The sequence below is a fragment of the Jatropha curcas genome, chromosome 3 (assembly GCF_041381405.1).
Source record: "Jatropha curcas cultivar XTBG-Jc1 chromosome 3, XTBG_Jcur_1.0, whole genome shotgun sequence".
Classification (NCBI taxonomy): domain Eukaryota; kingdom Viridiplantae; phylum Streptophyta; class Magnoliopsida; order Malpighiales; family Euphorbiaceae; genus Jatropha; species Jatropha curcas.
In genome coordinates, this window is record NC_143153.1 from 21,857,954 (window position 1) to 21,878,078 (window position 20,125).

At 31.9% G+C, this 20,125-nt stretch overlaps 2 protein-coding genes across 4 annotated transcripts; one reads left to right on the plus strand and one right to left on the minus strand.

Annotated features, from left to right (window-relative positions):
* The first annotated feature begins 1,674 nt into the window (after positions 1-1,674).
* Positions 1,675-8,977, plus strand: LOC105629560 (cullin-1). 3 transcript variants are annotated; one of them, XM_012211171.4, is made up of 20 exons: positions 1,675-1,835; positions 2,588-2,741; positions 2,841-2,940; positions 3,536-3,721; positions 3,884-3,931; positions 4,017-4,220; positions 4,309-4,386; positions 5,295-5,384; positions 5,482-5,562; positions 5,649-5,708; positions 6,317-6,343; positions 6,428-6,514; positions 6,622-6,771; positions 6,903-6,958; positions 7,045-7,165; positions 7,254-7,415; positions 7,504-7,647; positions 7,761-7,979; positions 8,117-8,284; positions 8,608-8,977. In XM_012211171.4, the coding sequence occupies exons 2-20, from the start codon at positions 2,614-2,616 to the stop codon at positions 8,707-8,709; spliced, it is 2,211 nt and encodes a 736-aa protein (XP_012066561.1). In that variant the 5' UTR covers positions 1,675-1,835; positions 2,588-2,613; the 3' UTR covers positions 8,710-8,977. The 3 variants fall into 3 exon arrangements, with proteins under 3 accessions (XP_012066561.1, XP_020533210.1, XP_020533211.1); XM_020677551.3 differs by having other exon boundaries at positions 1,676-1,835; positions 2,592-2,741; XM_020677552.3 differs by having other exon boundaries at positions 1,678-1,835; positions 2,596-2,741.
* A 2,507-nt stretch (positions 8,978-11,484) lies between these two features.
* On the minus strand, positions 11,485-16,803 carry LOC105629561 (putative protein S-acyltransferase 14). The gene is made up of 7 exons (XM_012211172.4): positions 16,394-16,803; positions 14,864-15,101; positions 14,682-14,773; positions 13,509-13,632; positions 13,339-13,424; positions 13,174-13,239; positions 11,485-11,954 (listed from the first exon to the last, which is right to left on the minus strand). Exons 1-7 carry the CDS (start codon positions 16,607-16,609, stop codon positions 11,826-11,828), a joined length of 951 nt encoding a protein of 316 aa, XP_012066562.1. The 5' UTR covers positions 16,610-16,803; the 3' UTR covers positions 11,485-11,825.
* Positions 16,804-20,125: the final 3,322 nt, after the last annotated feature.

Below are 20,125 nucleotides of genomic sequence, written 5' to 3' on the forward strand. Positions count from 1 at the left end.
AGGCACTCTTTTGACTTAATATACTATCTTTCTTTTTTGAAGAGAAAATTTATGTTTTTTTCTTTTTTTTTTCTATATTTTGATTATCTATCTACATATATTAAAACCGAGACAAAGAGAAAGCTCGAGGCATTCTCTTTGCTGAGTATACTATTTTTCTTTTTTTAAGAGAAAATTTATGCTTTTTCTTTTTTTTTTTTTCTGTATTTTGAGTGGTCAACTTAATTTTTCAATTTAACATTTACTATATAATATTGATAGTTAAAATTTTTGAAATCTAATCTAGTCATATAACCTAAAACTTAACTTCTAAAATTTTGAATTTTTTCAATTATCAACTCTAAAATCTAGCTATATTTATTTAAATTGAACACGTTAATTATTATATGTAATCTCTACTCTAAATCTATGTACGTTCACTTTCCTTATCTTGTCTCTTGAATATCAAATTTTGTATTTATTCTATTGTGATTTTGCTTTCATCTTTCTGGTAATATTCTGCAATTTTCTTTGTTTTTAATGCAATTGGAGGCTTTGATCCATCCCTCTTTAATGAGCTACATGACCCAATTCGGTTACCAAATGGACGAGTCCTTCCTCCACTTTTCAACTTCAAATCTCATGGTAATGATTCATGTCTGAAAATTGCTATAGTTTGTCTTTGTATTTTATATTGGCGCAGCCTGCAACTCTTCTTGCTGCCTCTATCACCAAAAATATTGTAAGTTTCCATCTCTCTTTCACAATTTTTATATATATAACAACTAAGATTTTCATAATTTTGTTGTACGGCGTTTTAGCCCAATGAATATGTAATGCTCACTCTAATAAAGACTTAAATATAGATTTTACGACGAGTATTATAAAGATAATTAGATTTTTAAGTATTTTGGGAAGTAAATAGATTTTTCTACAAATATTTATTATTTAAAATTAAACTTTATTATTTAAGTATTAGAACAATCATATTTAGCAATTTTATTTTTTTTTTTGAGAGTAAGCAATTCTAATTTTAATTATTTAGTTAAACTAGAATCGGTAGATATACACTAAATAAATTATTTAACACATATATAATTCCTTTTGGTTGCAGGAGATGTGATTTTGTTTCTGAAATTAATGGTAGCATTGAAAATTAATTTTTTTATAATGTAATTTAAAACTCAAAAAAAAAAAAATTTGGTCTTAAACATTATGTATATAATTAACTTCCATTAATTCTGATTTTCTAATGTTCACCATGTAATTCCACGTAAGCTAAGCTTTTTTTTTTTTTGACATTTCCACGTAAGCTAAGTTAATTGTGCTCAATGCTGCTACTTTTTACACATTTACTTATATACATATATCAAAGTTTTTTTATTCACGAGTCAAAAGTATTTCAAAATAGCAATATAATTCAATTATATAATTATTCAAACAACAATGTATCAGCGCACGCGCGCCAAAGCGCGAAATTAGGATTAATTTTAGTTTAACTAATAACCTTATTGGTTGCAGTACTTTTGCCCTTTCAAAAAAAAAAAAAAAAAAAAACTAATAATAATAATTCTACTCGGACTTTGGATCGTAAAATTTGTTTTTACTAACTTAATTAAAGTTTAATTATCAATTATTAATTATTATTATAATAGTAAAATTGGATCAGCTCTTTTTACTTGTGCTGAATCTATCTCTATAAATAGCGAAGCCGGAGAATGCTTGATTGCAACGAGGTTCTAATATCCGTGATTCTCACCCTTTAACGCGTTTGAGGGAGAAAGCCTTTCTCTCCTCCGCTTCTCTTTTATTCACCGTCACTGCCGTAGCCGTCGCCAGCACACCATCGCCGCCAGGTAATATTGGTGTATTTTAATCAAATTTAATTTTCATTGATTTCCCCCTTCATTGTTTTTCTCCAATCTGTTGTGGTATCGAACATCCCATAGTTATTTAACAATTAGATACAAAATTAACCAATCTGTCATTGTTTCTTTATTAGCTCCTACATTACATTCTAGATTGCAAACTCAGTAACAGCAGAAAAACGTCTCATATATGTGTACATATATACGTTGGTATTATCTGAAAAGGAAAGAATAATGCACAAACAGCTTTAGGCTATACAATAGAATCATTCCCTTGTCTCGGGCAGTTAGGGTTTTAATAAGTCTCGATTTTTGATATCTCAATTGTGTTTTTATAGTCTATCTCCGGTATCTAGGGTTTGATACTATTGAAGATTCACTTTGTACTGTTAAATACTTTTTATTTGGTCAATCAATGGGTTTATCGAGTTATTATGTTTTTATTTCGTATATGAAGGTAAAATTACCAAGTTTTACTGTGTTGATTAAGATTAATATACTATGTCATATCCAAATCATGGTTGTTCGGAAAAACTATTTTTTTTTTAATGGCATTAGGGTCTAACGTAGATTGATGCTTCCTGGTGTTGTGGGTTGCTTATCGTACATGATTAGAATTGATGATTAGAATTGCTGCTTATTGACAATTTAATTTAAGCGTTTTTCTTTGCCTACGTATTTGTGAATTCGTTACTGGAACTGATTAATCATGGACCAAGTTTTAATACTTTGCTTGTTAGTTAGACAGAAGGGGTTCCTTTGCATCATGGAGCGCAGGACAATTGACTTGGACCAAGGATGGGATTTTATGCAGAAGGGTATCACAAAGCTGAAGAGTATTCTGGAAGGATCACTAGAGCAATTCAGTTCTGAAGAATATATGATGCTTTACACGTACTTTTCCTATCTGTTTATTCAATACAAGGTCAAGCCATTAGATACACATCAAATAATTTTCCCAATGTTCTGATTTTGCTTGTTTAAACACTACAGAACTATATACAATATGTGCACCCAGAAGCCGCCTCATGATTATTCTCAGCAGCTTTATGACAAGTACAGGGAGGCCTTTGAAGAATATATTCACTCTACGGTGAGGACATGGATGATATGATCTTTTTGCTTGATATGTAGACAGTTATATATTGTTTAAACTAAGTTGAAGGTTTGGTTTATTTCTTATTGTTAACTTTCTTAATTTTGTAGGTTAAGGTTAGATGAGTAACCCATTTACTTCTTCTTAGTCTTTTTTTTTTTTTAAATATTTTTCTGTTTCTTAATTCTCTTTCTATCTTTTAAGTAGCCCAAGAGAATGACAATTTAAAACAACAGTGAATTTGTCAACTGATATGTTACTGTGTTTCCATATGGTTTTGTATGGCAGAGTTAACATATAGAGAAGGAACAGTTAGTGAATGCAGTGTTGTTCTAAAGCATGATGGTGACATGGATGTCTTGTCATATATATTGCATTATAATTTTGTGTTCGACTACAAATATGCTCAGTATTGTTTCCATGATGTGAGACAAATTCTGTGTGGCTGTGATTTATATTGCCGATGGGGCTGTCTTCATGTTACATTATTTTATTGGGTTAATTTTACTGGTATAAACTATGGACTGATTTGTTCTTTATGATTAATAAATGACTTGATTTCATATTCTCCTCATCTTGTTTTCTGAATCAGGTGCTGCCATCTATAAGGGAGAAGCATGATGAGTTTATGCTGAGGGAACTCGTGAAAAGATGGTCTAACCACAAAATTATGGTTAGGTGGCTTTCACGCTTCTTTCATTATTTGGATCGCTACTTTATTGCTCGGAGGTCACTTCCTGCACTTAATGAAGTTGGGCTGACTTGCTTCCGTAGCCTGGTTCGTTAATTCCCTCTTTACCTCACAATGTTTCTTAAGCTTTTGGGCAAAGAGAATGTCAAAAGTTCCTCATTTAGTCTCCATCTCTAGTAATCTTTCCTATGATTGTTTCCTTCTCTATTTTGAAGATAGTTTAATGATTCTTTCATCTGTTTTCTTCAGGTTTATAAGGAAGTAAATCAAAAAGCTAGAGAAGCTGTGATTGTTCTTGTATGTTCTTCTAAGACCCTTGTAATTTAAATAATTATTGTTTTTTTTCAAATAAAATGCTGAGGGTCCATTTTCTGGAGATCAGATTGATAAAGAACGCGAAGGGGAGCAGATTGATAGGGCCTTGTTGAAGAATGTTTTAGATATATTTGTTGAGATCGGGATGGGCGTAATGGATTGTTACCAAGAAGATTTTGAAGTACACATGCTTCAGGATACTGGTGCATACTATTCTCGTAAGGCATCTAACTGGATTTTGGAGGATTCTTGTCCAGACTACATGTCGAAGGCAAGTACTTATCTGTACTAATTTGTGTAGTTGTTTTATAGCTAATCTTTATTATCCTGAACCACCCCCTCCCCCCATGAAATTGCAGGCTGAGGAATGTTTGAAAAAGGAGAGGGATAGAGTTTCTCATTACTTGCATTCAAGCAGTGAGCCAAAGTTAGTGGAGGTTAGTTTGGTTTCATATTCCATATATTTTGTGAATGAATTTGAGGATTTGGTGTTTTCTCCATCCATGTATTGTAGGAATTTTTTTTTTTTAATTGGTTATACTAACTAATTTATGTTCAATATGCATCTGAATAAATTATTCTGAATAGAGTTTTTTTGAATTGAAGCATTGCCTATTTTTCCAATTAGTTATGAAGGATAAAATATGAATTGGATGTAAAAGGAAATAATCATTATTAGGGGCTTTATTACTCTTGTGATTTTATATTTTGTTAATTTTATGAAAGTCGTATTGGATAAGTTTGTAATGAATATATTGAAATTGAGGCAGTAGATGTTTTTAAGGAAATTTACAGTATATAAGTGGGGGGCTTTTGTAGAAAAATTTGGCTAGGATCTTATATATTTAGACCTTAGTGCAAATGCAGATTAAAATGTCTGGAGTGGAAGTAGACTATCCATATTCTTAATCCATATACTGCTCTACCTGATTCCTCTGCTTACACCCTTAGATAAATGTTCTTGTGCATTTTTTTGCCAAAAGCACCTCTATAATGGTAACAGATGACAGTATTTGCCTTCAAGTATTAATGTTGTGTATATATCTTATTTGCATGCTGCATAACTAATTCCAAATTATAGTATGAATTATGTTTCATGACAGCATAGAAATGGTAAGTTGACGAAAGTAAAAAGAAATGGATGATCCTGTAAATCCTTACTCCCCATTCTGTATTCAAATTTGCCTACATTTGGAAACTGATATGCAGCAGCAGGTGGAGATTCAATTAGAAATCCTTCTTAGAGATGCGACAACTATAAGGGTTTAAGTTCTTGTAAATGTGATTATCATATATATATATATATATATATATATATATATTTAACTTCACTTTCTATTTGTAGAAAGTGCAACATGAATTATTGGTGGTCTATGCAAACCAACTGCTTGAAAAGGAGCATTCTGGATGTCATTCGTTGCTTAGAGATGATAAGGTATAATGTGATCTGGAATTGGTCCCTCTTTTGAACTTTCTCTGGTTACTCTAGCGGCATAGGAAAACAATTATTCGGTTTTGTTTATAATTTGCAGGTGGACGATCTTTCAAGGATGTATAGGCTTTACCATAAAATACCAAAAGGCTTGGACCCTGTTGCTGCTATTTTCAAGCAGGTTAGCTGGTTTCTATATTCATGCTATTTTACCAGCCAAGGGCCTCTTTGCATATTTTCTTGGTCACTAACATTTCCTTTCTACAGCACATTACTGCTGAAGGGACAGTCTTGGTCCAGCAGGCCGAAGATGCTGCAAGTAACCAGGTCAGTAATTATGATTACTTTCTCATAGTTTCCATTAAAATAGAATTTTGGCATGGCTGTTTAATACTTTCATTCTGGTATGTCTACACTCTACTAGTAATTTTCACATATGAGAAGAAAAAGATGGGGAGTTAAAATTTATCACTCCTTTCATTTGGGTTGAGGGACGAGATAGTTACAACTTTTTTTGGTCATTAATATTGAAATTACGATAATAGTTCTATTATTCCTATGTACAACATTAATTCATTGGCAAATGTGTAATTTAATCCCTTGTCACTCAGCTTTCTTGTCGAAGATGTAATTGGTCTAAGTAGAGATTTTTGTTCCCCCCCTCCCGCCCGGCTCTTTCCATCTTCCTTTTTTTGGCTCCCTCTATCCAAAAAAAAAAAAAAAAAAAAAAAAAAAAAAAAATTGAAATGTAGAATCTTTTCTCGTTCCCTGAGTATGAAGTTTTGGGGATTGTTTGGGGCCTTATGCATTTACAAGCTGAATTTTATTGTGATTCTTTGTTGGTGCTAAAAGGTGAGCTACATATTTTATTTGTGCTCTTTTTAATTTTTTTGATTGATGGGGAACTAAATGCTAACAAGTATGTGGCTCTACAGGCTGCAAATGGTGGTGTACAGGAACAGGTAAATCTTCTGACGACTTGAGTGTTTTATATGTATGGGAATAACGAGGAGGCTGAATAATCGATCTATTGATGTGATGTTCAGGTCCTAATCAGAAGTATAATTAATTTGCATGACAAGTATATGGCATATGTGAATGATTGTTTTCAAAATCACACGCTCTTTCACAAGGTTTGTGACTTTTGTACTACTGCTTCCATTATGCTTCTATAATTTCTGTAATCACTATTTTGTCTCAAAAGTCTTTTTTCTTTACACTTTATTTTTTTGTTCAACAGGCCATGAAAGAGGCTTTTGAGATATTCTGTAATAAAACAGTAGCCGGCAGTTCAAGTGCAGAACTACTGGCAACTTTCTGCGATAATATCCTCAAGAAGGGTGGAAGTGAGAAACTGAGTGATGAAATCATTGAAGAAACACTGGAGAAGGTGCGCTGTTAAAGTTTCTTTTTTCCAGTTTTATGAAATTCTATTTCAGTGTAGTGTTGATAGGTTTATTTTCTCTGAACAACTGAGAGTAATCACTGAAACTTGTTTTTCATTGTGGTTGAGTTTTGCAGGTGGTAAAATTGCTGGCATATATCAGTGATAAGGACCTTTTTGGTGAATTCTACAGGTAAATCAAAAATTTAGTGGGTATCATTTTGTTTCATTTTCCTGATCTGTTTTCTGTTCTCATTTTGTTTCCCTGGATTTTGGCAGGAAGAAGCTCGCTCGTCGTCTTCTTTTTGACCGGAGTGCAAATGATGATCATGAAAGGAGTATTCTTACAAAACTGAAACAGCAGTGTGGTGGGCAGTTCACTTCTAAGATGGAGGGGATGGTGAGTTGGGCCTTGGTTGATTAGTTGATACTTATAATACATCTACGCAACTTCAGTGATTTCTTAAGTGTTTCTTTTTTTTTCTTAGGTCACTGATTTAACACTTGCAAGGGAAAATCAGGCTAGCTTTGAGAAATATCTTGGCAATAACCCGAATGCACATCCAGGGATTGATTTATCTGTCACTGTTCTTACAACTGGATTTTGGCCAAGTTATAAATCGTCTGATCTCAATCTTCCTGCAGAGATGGTAAATATATTATTTATGGTTGGAAAGACAGGCCTTTTATCTTACCCTTTTCCTTTTTAAGTAATGCTTTTGAGTATATTTGTTTCAGGTCAAGGGTGTAGAAATTTTCAAGGAATTCTATGACCAAAAAAGTAAGCACCGAAAGCTTACGTGGATCTATTCGTTGGGGTCCTGCCATCTTAATGGCAAGTTTGAGCAAAAACCTATAGAGCTGATTGTGTCTACCTACCAGGTAAATGATAATAAGACCTGCATTTGGGGATGTGAGTTGTGGTAGTGACATATTTGCTACTGGATTATGGTGGATGATTCTGACTATGATATCTCTGCCTATATATTCTACAGGCTGCTCTCCTGCTGCTTTTTAACTTATCAGATAGACTTAGTTATTCTGAGATTATGACTCAATTAAACTTGACCCATGATGACTTGGTTAGATTGCTTCATTCCTTGTCTTGTGCCAAGTACAAGATACTTCTTAAGGAACCCAACACAAAGACCATTTCACAGACAGATTACTTTGAAGTGAACCATAAGTTCACAGACAGAATGAGGAGAATCAAGGTAACTTCTAGCATGATATTTTTCACTGTCCCTCTTGGGCTTGCATTTGAATCAGATCAGGTCTGGTCTTTATAATGTTTGGCTACTTACTCTCCTTTTGTCAAAGCTGTAATCATTTGAAATTTTCCCAATTGTAGATTCCTCTCCCGCCAGTAGATGAAAGAAAGAAGGTTGTTGAAGACGTTGACAAGGACAGGAGATATGCTATTGATGCTGCAATTGTGCGCATAATGAAGAGCCGGAAAGTTTTAGGCCATCAACAGTTAGTCTCAGAGTGTGTTGAGCAGTTGAGTCGTATGTTCAAGGTATGTCTACTTCCCTCTTGATCATGCATACATATTAGTGAAGAAGACAGGTTGGGGAATTGTAGCTGCTGACTACTGGGATAATTTAGGATTTGGACTAGGAACATGGAGTACTACATATAGTCTTTAATATTCCTTTTTATGCCTGCATGACTACCATGTGTTGAAAGTCCTCAGTAAAACCTTCATGAATTAGTGGAATTTGTAGCATAGCCGTCAGAAACTGTCATGTCATGAAAAAGAAACATGGGAACATGCGTCAACTTTTACTTGCGCGATTTCTTCCATTTATGTTTTGTTCTTGTTTGAATTTGAATTTACAGCCTGACATTAAGGCAATCAAGAAGCGAATGGAAGATTTGATCACCCGAGACTATTTGGAGAGAGACAAGGACAACCCAAACACATTTAGGTACTTGGCGTAATTCAAGTAGCAGTACAGTTCTGGCCTTAGGATCAGAAAGAGAGTATACAGTTGACTTTCCAATTTGAGAATTGCTGTAAATGATTTGTAGCAGGCAGACAGCCCCCCCTTGTTTAGTGACACTAGGGTTGAAAAAGGGTATCAAAGAATTTTTGAAGATGTATATTTCTGTAAACTGCTCTCCCTCCTTAAACGCAGTTTTGGGCAATAGTGATCCACCTAACATTTCACGAGGAAATATTAATTAATAGGATTTATTTATTTTCTAACGTCATATACTCATCGATGTGAATGTTCAGTGCACTTCCTTCCCTTTGCCCGCAGCATAATAATAATAATAATAATAAAAGGCAGAATATAGCATTTAAAATATACAATAAAATTAATTTTGTTAATGAAATTCATTTGTAAATCTATTTTAATGTTCATCTTATCATATCATTTTTAATTGTCCCAATTCCATCCTAGGGAGGAGCTCTATATTTTATGATTGGTTGGAATGAATAACAATATATAATTAACTTAATAATTCTACAACATTAACTATTTGATATTTCACATTAAAATTTATAATTTTATTTTGTTAGAACAAAAAAAAAGTAATTAAATAATTTTTTCTATTTTTTAATGAAACACAGTTTACCGTCGTTATATTTTGTCTAAATGACAAATCTACTTTCCTTCTATCAATTTTTAGTTGTAAAATTAATTAATTAATTATAGAAATATTAAAAATTGTAATGAATTTAACTTCTATCTATCTATTCTATATTATATATAAAAGTAGAAATGACAGGGGAATAATAGAATTACCCATAATGTCCTTAATGAAATTTTAAATTTTTTAAAATAACCTTATTAATGACCAATTGAATTTTATTTTATATGTTACGTTTGATACGTTATGATAATCTCCTTAATGAAATTTAAAATGTTCTAAAATAACATTATTAATACTCAATTAAATTTTATTTTAAATATTATACTTAATAGATAATTAACGTTAACTATAAATTAATAAATTGTAATTATTTTAATATTACATAATAAGGTTATACATGAAAATTAAATACTCTTTTATTTACTATATATGTCTTTCATTTATTCAATTTAGGATTTAAATTAAATGTTAGAGCTAAATATATATTACATATTTTCAGTATTTATTATATATATTATTTTGCTCTATTTAACGTAATAGATAATAAAATAAATTTATAATCTATAATATATCTATCTATACTATATATAAAAGTGAGAATGAGGGAATGGGGAAATAATAAGATTTTCTATGTTGTTCTTGTAAAATTTAAAATACTCTAAAATAATCTTAATCATAACTAATTAAAAAATTAACATAAAAATATATATAATATTTCTATAATTTGAGTGGATGTTTTTTTTATTTTTTTAATCGATAAATACATATAGATAACTAAGCTTTTGAAAATTTTATATTATTATCTTATTATGTATAATTATATTATATTTTATTATATTATTATATAAATTATTAATAATAATTAAATAATTTTAATAATTTATTATTATTATTTATCATTTAATTATTATTTACTATTATTGTAATTTATCTTCGATATTATTATTGTAAATGAATATGTGTAAATACGAGACATTTGAATTTTTTTTTGAATTTTAAATAAATATATCTAGATAATTAAGATTTTAATTTAAAAACGGTATGGTTAAATTTCTTTTAATTACAAATTGCACTCTGGTTGGCCAAAAAATAAGATAAAAAATTATTATTTTTAAATATCTCAAATTTGATTAATTATATTAATATCTTATTTAATTCAAATTCTATTCTTTCTATGAAGGAATATGATTTTAACAATAAAATTTTTAAATAATTTCGTTATCTTAATTGGCTAAAACAATGAAAATAAATTTATTATTATTTATAAATATTTAATTTGATTTATTAGATTAATTTCTTATTCTATTTTTAAGTATATTTATTTACTAAAAGAGATTATAATGAAATTTATTAACAAAATATGTAAATTAATTATAAAACGTAAAATAATAGCTATATGATTATTTTTATTAATCAAGTACTTAAACAAAAAATAAAAGCAACTAGCATATAATGAGAACTATATAAATCAATATATTAAAGAGAATATAAATGACATATTTCATATTTGAATTACTATTTTAAAAAGAGAAACAAATATATTAATTCATTTTCAACGAGATATTACAGTCTAAGATATATAATTAAAAAGAATATTTTACTATATATATATATATATATATATATATATATATATATATATATATAAACCACTACATTTATCGCACGAGTATAAAAATAAGAAAATAACGAGTATAGTCAACGTGCGATGCACGTCCTAAAAAGAACTGGTAAATGATAAAGGTATAAAAGTAGCAAAAATGGATAATACTTCTAAAGAGAAAGCAAATAAACAAATATTAAGCTTACGTTTTTTCGGATTATAATAAAATATAATTAAGTATATTTTTCTTATAAACATGAAACTAATAATGCAATTATTAAATTATATTGCATCTCACCCAATTCACTACCTTGGTTCAGCTTATTTCTAAATCATAACTTATTTCAAACCAAAAAACTGTCGGTTGGTGTGGGACGCAACCTCAATCCCTCGAGAACACAAGTTTGATCTCTGAAAAGCACACAGTTGTGGAAAAAATTTTTTACATACAGACATTTGAATACACAAGAAAGGAACAGATGAATTGATTAAGAAACAATGTCGACGAAAGCTTCAATCCGAAAAAATCGAAAAATAGACAGCAGCATACTACACAGAATTCAAGTACGTGAATGCAATACACGCATATCATATATTTGGCATATCAATCAAAACTCTACATATATACAGAAATGTATAGCTTGGCCTTCAGCATAATCAGGTCACAGAATCCTAAGATTCTAAGGCGTGCTAATATACACCCTTGCACCAGATGGGTTTCCTTGTCCAAGCTTCATAAGCTTGTTCAAACACTAAGTGCACATGGTGAGAAAAACCTATTCCAGAATGCTTAAGCCGCAAGAAAAGTGAGAAAAATGAATGACATTTTAGTATAGTCTATATTGCCAAATGCTTAGAGCTGTTGGAGCTCATCTAAATCCGGTCTAATCGGATATTCAAAACCCCGAAGCACTGGCATGCGCTTCAAATCATCTTCTGAATAAGCAGGAATCAACCAGTACCTCTTGTCCGTCCCAAACACCTGAATAGCAAAAAGGAGAATCTAAAATGATAATGACAACATTGTTAAGGGATACATTAGTTTTGAAACATTAGTAGGAAAGAAGACAGTTTTCTGGTGATGGAAGAAAAGATAAGTAAAGATAAAATAATTCTCATGCAGTTATTCTATGATCTATCATAACAATAGTTCTCTTCCAAATAATATTTTATTATAACGAAACAATTAACTTAACATTTTTACGTGTGTAGAAAATCATTCATAGAAACAATCTACAAGTGTGCTCTATGGATTTCTATGTTCTGATAATGATTGTCAATGATAAGAATAATTGAATATGTATCAATATCAAAGTAAATTTTACGCATACAACAGCTGTCAATTGTTTGATTTCTGCAAAATTAGATAGAAGATAAAGAGCTGCAAATAGAAACAGTACAAACTATAGGATCCTTTCATAGAAACACAGAATTGGGAAGCGAAGATGACTGAATTAGCACTGTTGTATGAAAACATCTTGAATTCTTGCACGGATCCACAAAGCAAGAAAAATTAGTGATGATAATTTTAGGAACTCACTACCAGCGAAGCCTTTTCAAATATTACAGTGTTATCAACAGTATATGGCCAGTGAAGTCACAACACAGTACTATCCCAAGTTCTTTGTCATATAAGCATAAAAATTTAATCATTTGATTAAATACTTATCAGATTCTGAGTTAAGATGAAAGTCAACTGCAGGTATGGAGCCTTGAATGAGCAAACATTTGAACTTGCAAAACTCAATTTATAATTTGAGTAAGCTCAGTTGTGCTGGAAAACACAAGTGAATTGATGAAATTTCCACTGAAAATGGTTAGTCTAACACATGTTAGGTTCTAAACCTCAACCTAAATAACATTAGGGTCTTTGGACATAAGAAATTACTTAACTGTAAGTTAACATTAAGTGAGCAACTAAAAATGATTTTCGTGTTATTAGCAATAACACGAAAATCATTATCTTATAAAAGTTGTTAAAGTTTGAAACGTATATGTAGTTTCCAAAAACAAGAACATGGATAAAAGAAGAAGAAGAAGAAGAAGAAGAAGGAGAATAATCAGTAAACATCTACTTTGCTTTGTCTTGCTATTGATTTGATCAGAGCGGATATTGGAAACAAAAGATTCATACAGCCTAGCCTAACTAGTTTAGGAGTAAGGCTTAGTTTTTAACCATCAAACAAAAGAGCAAAAGTAACCTGTTCAAAGTTCTTCTTTCTTCCAAGATCATATTGCCATTTAGGATTAGTTTTCTTCTCATATGCCTGAAATCAGAAAATTAAGAAAGCAATATAAGAGAAACTAGCTCAAAGACTGTTAATATATGGGAAAGAAAGGTAAGCAAGCATAGGAAAAAGCATCACCTCAATTGTGGTGGTATTGGCTAGTATCAACGATATGTGCATAATTAGGAAACCCATAACACTCAACGCAAATGATAAGTTCAATACTGAAATAGTTGGACAGCAACAATTAAGTATTAAAAAAATAAATTAAAAAATATATATGATGTATGAACTTCCAGGCAACTCACCGAATGTAATAAAAGTTGCTACAAGGGATCCTGGTGTTCCAGATATTTCACCATCAGCAAAAAATGCTATAAACAGTCGCAATAATGATAAAGTAACGAGAGTTGTCTCAAGAAATGTGTAAACCTGAATAAGAAAATAGACAAAAGTTGTCTCAGTTTTCTCTTTTTTCTTTTTAGTAGATATTGAATTAGCAGTTAGTTTTCAATACAAAATTATGCTTGTAGGAGAAGAATTGATACAACTGACTTAATATACATGCTACAGCACCAAGCCAAATTGATTTTGTTTTAATGAACAAGAGAAAATGGAAGAGAGTTTTTTATTTTATATTTTTCGCTCTTGGGGAGCCTTTTGCCGCCCGTGCTGCGCAGGGGGTTGGGGGCAGTGGGTGGAGGGGGTCGGTCTGGGGTTCAGAAAACTGGCCAATAACAAATTCTTCCATACATATAAATTCACTAACTTCCTAATCATAATATGGCATGTGGATAGAGCATTTTGTCTATATAGACCAAATGTTTGGTCCAATAGTAGCAGGTTTGTCCATGTGGCCGAAAAAGGTTGTAGGTAGGGAAGTTCTCTAGTATGCAATGCGATCGTTTGCTATTTATTCCCCTTTTCTGAATTTTGACCACTCATCCCAATGGTGACTTCCCTTGGTTTCATGTCTCTTGAAGGACGAATTTAGACTAATAAGCCTTAAAGTAAATTCTATATATTGAGAGAGACACAGATAGAAAGCCAGTCAACTCTTAACGATATTAATGCAAGGCCACCCACTCTGCACAGATCATTAAAAGGAAAATAATTCCTGTAATCTTTCTTCTACAAAATACTTAAGTTTCAGAAAACATAAGCTAATAAAATAAAAATGATTAGTGAATGAGTACGAGGCTTTTCAGCCCAAATCTCATTACAGAGATGTAAATCATGTTTATTTATTTTACATGCACATGGAGAGTTTATTGTCAGCTAACTGGAGAAAATAATCCATGTGGTAGACCTCACTCCAACTAGTTCGAGATCAAGACCTGTAGAAAGTTTATTTTGAACATTGCTAAAAACCTTAAATAAGCAAAAGCTATAAAGAGGAAATCTAGTTCAAAACCATAAATCTCCATGCCATTCTAGCATATGGATTAAGGTTGTCAAGTTTTAGATGATAATTAACATACCAAGAAAAGAAAGAAATACTTGTAGTTCAATGCCCCAACACAATTGACAACCCAAACACAATGATGGTCCATTTTCAATATACATCTTCCACCTAGAACCAATTAACAAATTAAGCAGCATTTAGTTAGAAAGCACATAAAGGAATAATCTTCTTCAAACGAACTCTATGTAAAGAACTTACAAACAGAACAGTGATGGCATCGAGGTGGTTTAAACTGGTTGCACTTCCGACAGAATCGTGTTCTTTGGTTAGCTGGCTCACCAAGCACAGATGAACGGTCTGAACCTAAATTTGCACCATGTTCCATCAATGCATCTGTCTCACCTCTCTCCTCATCTATTGACGGCCTCCAATTTGGTGGCACACCACCCGGATCCGTTAGAACAGTAGTAAAGTAACTCCATAATAGCATCACCAGCTACATAATAGACTAACAGAAGTTAGCATGACAGATTCATTTTTTTACCATCACGCATCATCATTTTTGTCTAGTGTGTTACATGTTATCCAGACACCTTTACCTATCATATCTTAGAACTTTGTTGGATGACATGCCATCTATGTATTGTGCACAGATGGAATACAACATATATTTGCTAGATTTAGCACATCAATTAACAGGTAATTTAGGTATAAGGGCAAAGCATATGCAGTGATAAATTCACTTTTCTCTGAATGGAAAGTTGCTGATTCAATTAGAAGAAACCACCTCCTGGAGAAAATGGTAAGGGAAAGGATACGTGTGAGAGATGATACTCGCAATGCAAGACGCCTCATGTGCTATATCATCCTTTTTATTTATATTGTTAAACATAAGAGAAAATCAAAAGTTAAGTCCTGTCCACATAAAATATCCCAAACAAAATATCATCAAATCTTTCAAATAAGTTGATTTACAACTTTCTTGCAAATTGAAATACGTTGAGTTACCAAGTCAATCCCATTGGTGCCTCGACAAAATCAAGTCAGCATAAATTATTGTTATGACAGGAGCTAATGCAGTCTGAGCCAAAAAAAACTTCTTTGCACTACACAAAACATCGTAATCTATAAAGTTACAATTTTTTAGTTTGAAATTGCTTCCTAGATAGCCAGCGAACTGCAATTGAATACAAGTTACCACCCAAAGCCAGAACGAATATAGACTGATACATAGTCATCAGAAAGTGTAGAACATGGTGAGGAAAAGGATAAACTTTTGCATCAGAACTCAAAAATTTATTATAATTCCAAATATATGAAATTAATTAACATGTGCCATTTCTACTTCAAGCATCATTCCTCTTACCATGACAAAATCATTTAATAAATAAGATGCCTCCATCAAATTCCTTATTTAAAAAATGCAGTGTGAAAGGTAGAAGTCTACCAATTCAGTTGGGCAGATATCCAATTGTAATTGAGCACTCCATAACAATATCCTTGCAACATTACAAAAATGTAATTGAAACAAAAATAGAAACACTCATTGACGATTCTGAATAAGAAATGCCACTTGGATACCCATTGTAATAGAATTCAGCTAAAATTTGTTCATGAAAAAGCTATAAAACCCAATTCAAACACAGGAAACAGCATTCATTAGCAAAACCAACTAAACAAGGTCCTGAAACAAGAGCTGATCCTTCTTTTTTTTTTAACACTAGCTAAAGCAAAACCATAATATCATTTCTTAAAGGGGAAAAAGAAAAAATAGCTAATCCAACTTACCAAAAAATGGAACAAAAGCAAGACAGCAAAAGAAGCAAGCGTCTCCAGGCCTCCATGAAAGAGAGCTGGACCGTAATCGGTTATCACAACGACATAATACGTAAGCCCAATAATGCCAATGACCAATACCATCATTATAGAGCCAAGAGCACGCAAGGCCGTGCAGAACCTGAAAACATTCAATGCCATTACTCGTCCTCCTGATTTCTGCAACATTTTCTCCAAATTAAACCCCAAATTTGTGCTTTAAAATCAAACTGTGGAACAAAGAATTGGGTTACAATCAAAATAAAAGCGAAGGAAAGGGTTAGAATTGAATTTTTGGTTTGAAGACTTTGAAATTCCAGGTGAAGAAAAAGACCGGAATTTTATTTCCTGGTTCTGTTCCATTTTTATAATAGTTAAAAGGAAAACCATCGAAAAAGAGAAAATGTAAGAGAAGAGTTGAGGTCGTTGTTTTAGGCCCAAAATATAGTATAAGGCTATTCTCTGGGCTTTTATACTTCAGGATGTTCGCCGTAGCCTATTCAGCAAAACACCCATTTCAATAAAGACTTAACTTTGCTAATTTCGTGTTAGGAATTGAAGGATTGAATTGTAATAAATACTATGGGAAGTGGTTTTAATGGCATAAGTTGTATTTCAATTTCCTTATTCCTTTTTTTTTTTTTTTTTTTTTTTTTTTTGTATTTTTTATCCTCAAGTAGTTAGTCTAATGGAAACTATGCTAGACAAATCCAACCAATTAAGTAACCCCTGTTTGGGCTTAAATTCGCTAATGTTCATGGATTATAAACCTTATGTGTATTAGAGATTTGTTCGATCCATGTGGAGGGGCGTTTCCATAGAGCCAGTAGGAATTATGTTGGTTAATAAGACTTTTCCCCTTTCTGGTAAGTTAGCTAATGGTCAAGTGTTAGTTAACAAACTTCAATGCCCTGAATTAGAATGAAAACTGCAAGGGCATACTTTCACATATAGTCCTAAGATATTGGAACTAGCCCAATATCATATGATATTAGGGGTGAATTAGTTAAAATAGTACAATCCTATTTTATTTGACTTTCCTACCCTATCCCTTGCCATACAAAAGAATAAGGCTTAGTTAGAGTTAAAAGGAATCACTGAGTCTAGCTCTTTAAACCTCATTTCCTTTAAGTCTCTTAAGAAGCTAGTTAGGAAAGGTTGTGGTATGATCATACTTGTTTTCCATTTTTACTGTCCCTTTTTCTATAAATACCTCTATCCTTAACTATTCACCTCCATTAGCAATTTAAAAACTCTTAGATTCCTTTAAGGACATTTTCAAGAACCTACATCTCTCCCTCCCCCCAGAACATGTGATCACTATATTCATCTTCTTCCACATGCCACCTTGCTAACATAAGACCCTATAAAAATAATAATATCCAAAAAATTGAAATAGAAAAATAGGTCCATGACATGGTTATCTCACAATTAATACAACCTAGCCACTATCCTTTTGCCTCCCATGTCCTTTTAATCAAAGAAAAATATAACTTTTAGAGACTTTACATTGACTATAAACAACTCAACTCCTTGACCATTAAGGATAAATACCCAATCCTTGTAATAGATGACCTCTTAGATGAGTTACATTTTGCCTATTATTTCTTTAAGATTGACTTGAGAGCTAGTTATCATTAGATCAGAATGCATAAGGCAAATATTCACAAATTGCTTTTAAAACTCATTTTAGCCATTTTGAGTTTAGGGTAATGCCTTTTGGGCTTACCAATGCTCTTGCCACTTTCCAATCGCCAACGAACATTATCTTTGAACCACATCTTAGGCAATTTTCTTTAGTATTCTTTAATGATATTCTCATTTACAGCCCTAACCTTGTGTCTTGTTTAGGACATTTATGCAGTATTTTCATTATTTTGAAACACCGCAAACTTTATGCTAAACAATCCAAATGTGTCTTTTGTACCATAACTCAACCATAGAGTTTTTAGGTCATATTATTAGTGCCAATAGAGTGGCGTCTAAGCTTGAAAAGATTGAGGCTATGGTTAATTAGCCTACACCTAAGTCACTTAGGTCTGTAAGAGGTTTTTTGGGGTCTGACTGGTATTACAGAAAGGAGTCATGAAGTGATAAGTAAGCCCCTTACAGACCTACTTAGGAAGGACGTATTCATATGGAGTCATCAAGCCACTTAAGCTTTTAACCTTCTTAAAAAAGTCATAACCTCAATACCTATTTTGGCACTTCCTAATTTCACATTCCATTTGTATTGGAGACTAATGCTAGTCAATATGGCTTAGCTGCAGTTTTGATGCAAAATGATAGGCTAATTGCCTTTGATAAGGCCCCGACCCAAGTGCCTTTTCCAATATGCTAAATGTGAAATTGGAATGCTTATTTTGAGTTGGTTTCATGATTTGAAAACATATTTAATTTGATTGTTTTTATTTGAAAATGAGTCGCCACTTATATTTTTTATTTTGAGGGAAAAAACTAAGAAAAATCCTAATTTTAACTCCGGACATTGGTCCAAATAGATAAAATGCACTAATCATCAAAACCGAGGAGGATTCGGGGACTAATTTTTTATTTTAAACAATCGATTAATTGGCCTCAGTTTTAATTCTTTATCGAATGGTAATAATTTTAAGATGAATAAATGCACGACAATTATAGACAAGCAATAAAGAAAACAATTTAAAGAAAGTGGCAAATAAAGCTATAAGGAATAAGGAGTATTATTTCTAGCCTCGTTTTGAGGATTCTAGAAAGGCCACACATCTCCAATTTAAGCAATTAAGTATTAAAGAAAGCATTTAAACATGGGACCAATTAAAAGGGAATGTCATCTCGAGCCCCTTAAGAGGATTCTAGGATGACCACATGTTTCCCTCAACTGAAAGTAAAAGAAACATTCAGAGAAAGCAATAAAGGCAGAGATGAATATAACACAAGGAAAAGTACAAAGAGATAAAAAAAGAGAGTATTGCCTCTAACTTCTTATAGGGATTCTAGGACAATCACATGTCTCCCAATCAAGCGCATAAAATAAGAAAATCCGAATAAAGCAAGAGAAAAAGAGAAAGAGGAAAAAAGAATTATGTGGATTTTTGGTCCGTAACACAAGTTTAGTAATCAAGTCTATCTACTTATCCTATGCAATAGGAATAGAACTAAGCAATTTTTTCCATTATGAAATGGGAACTTTAATTATGAAAGGTGTGTGTATGTGGTGTGTGTATTAATAAAAGTTTGTTTTAGTTGCCATTTTGAGTGAAACAATGTCATTTGATTTGGAAACAATGGATTTATTCACCAATTTGATTGAAAAGTGTCTTTAGTTGCCAATTGATTGAAAAAGTAAAGTTTTTTTTGACTTAAGTCGCCATGCCTGTGAAAAAGTGACTTTAGTCACCAAGTTTAAGAAAAAGAAAGCGTTTTGGCTTTAGTCGCCATATTTATGCAAAAGTGGCTTTAGTCGCAATGTTTGTGAAAATTCAGCTTTAGTCTTCGATTTGCGAAAATATGGCTTTAATCGCCATTAGATTGAAAATTATTCATTTGGCTTTATTTGCTAAAGGTTTTGAAAAAAAGAGACTTTAGTCGCTTATTTTGTGTGAAAAAAGATCATTTGGCTTTAGTTGCTAAAGGTTTGAGAAAAGAGACTTTGGTCGCCTATTTTGTGTAAAAATGGTTAATTTGGCTTTAATCGCCAAAATGTTTTGAAAAAGCATTTAGTCG

What these genes read in the sequence shown, in the direction of transcription:
- LOC105629560 (XM_012211171.4), top strand. Translation starts at nt 2,614, where the DNA reads ATGGAGCGCAGGACAATTGACTTGGACCAAGGATGGGATTTTATGCAG. An exon ending in GTGAGCCAAAGTTAGTGGAG is followed by an intron (nt 4,387 to 5,294) that starts GTTAGTTTGGTT and finishes TTCTATTTGTAG; the next exon opens with AAAGTGCAACATGAATTATT. An exon ending in AAGATGCTGCAAGTAACCAG is followed by an intron (nt 5,709 to 6,316) that starts GTCAGTAATTAT and finishes GTGGCTCTACAG; the next exon opens with GCTGCAAATGGTGGTGTACA.
- LOC105629561 (XM_012211172.4), bottom strand. Translation starts at nt 16,609, where the DNA reads ATGTTGCAGAAATCAGGAGGACGAGTAATGGCATTGAATGTTTTCAGG. An exon ending in ATGCCATCACTGTTCTGTTT is followed by an intron (nt 14,774 to 14,863) that starts GTAAGTTCTTTA and finishes AATTGGTTCTAG; the next exon opens with GTGGAAGATGTATATTGAAA. An exon ending in CCAATACCACCACAATTGAG is followed by an intron (nt 13,240 to 13,338) that starts GTGATGCTTTTT and finishes TTCTGATTTCAG; the next exon opens with GCATATGAGAAGAAAACTAA.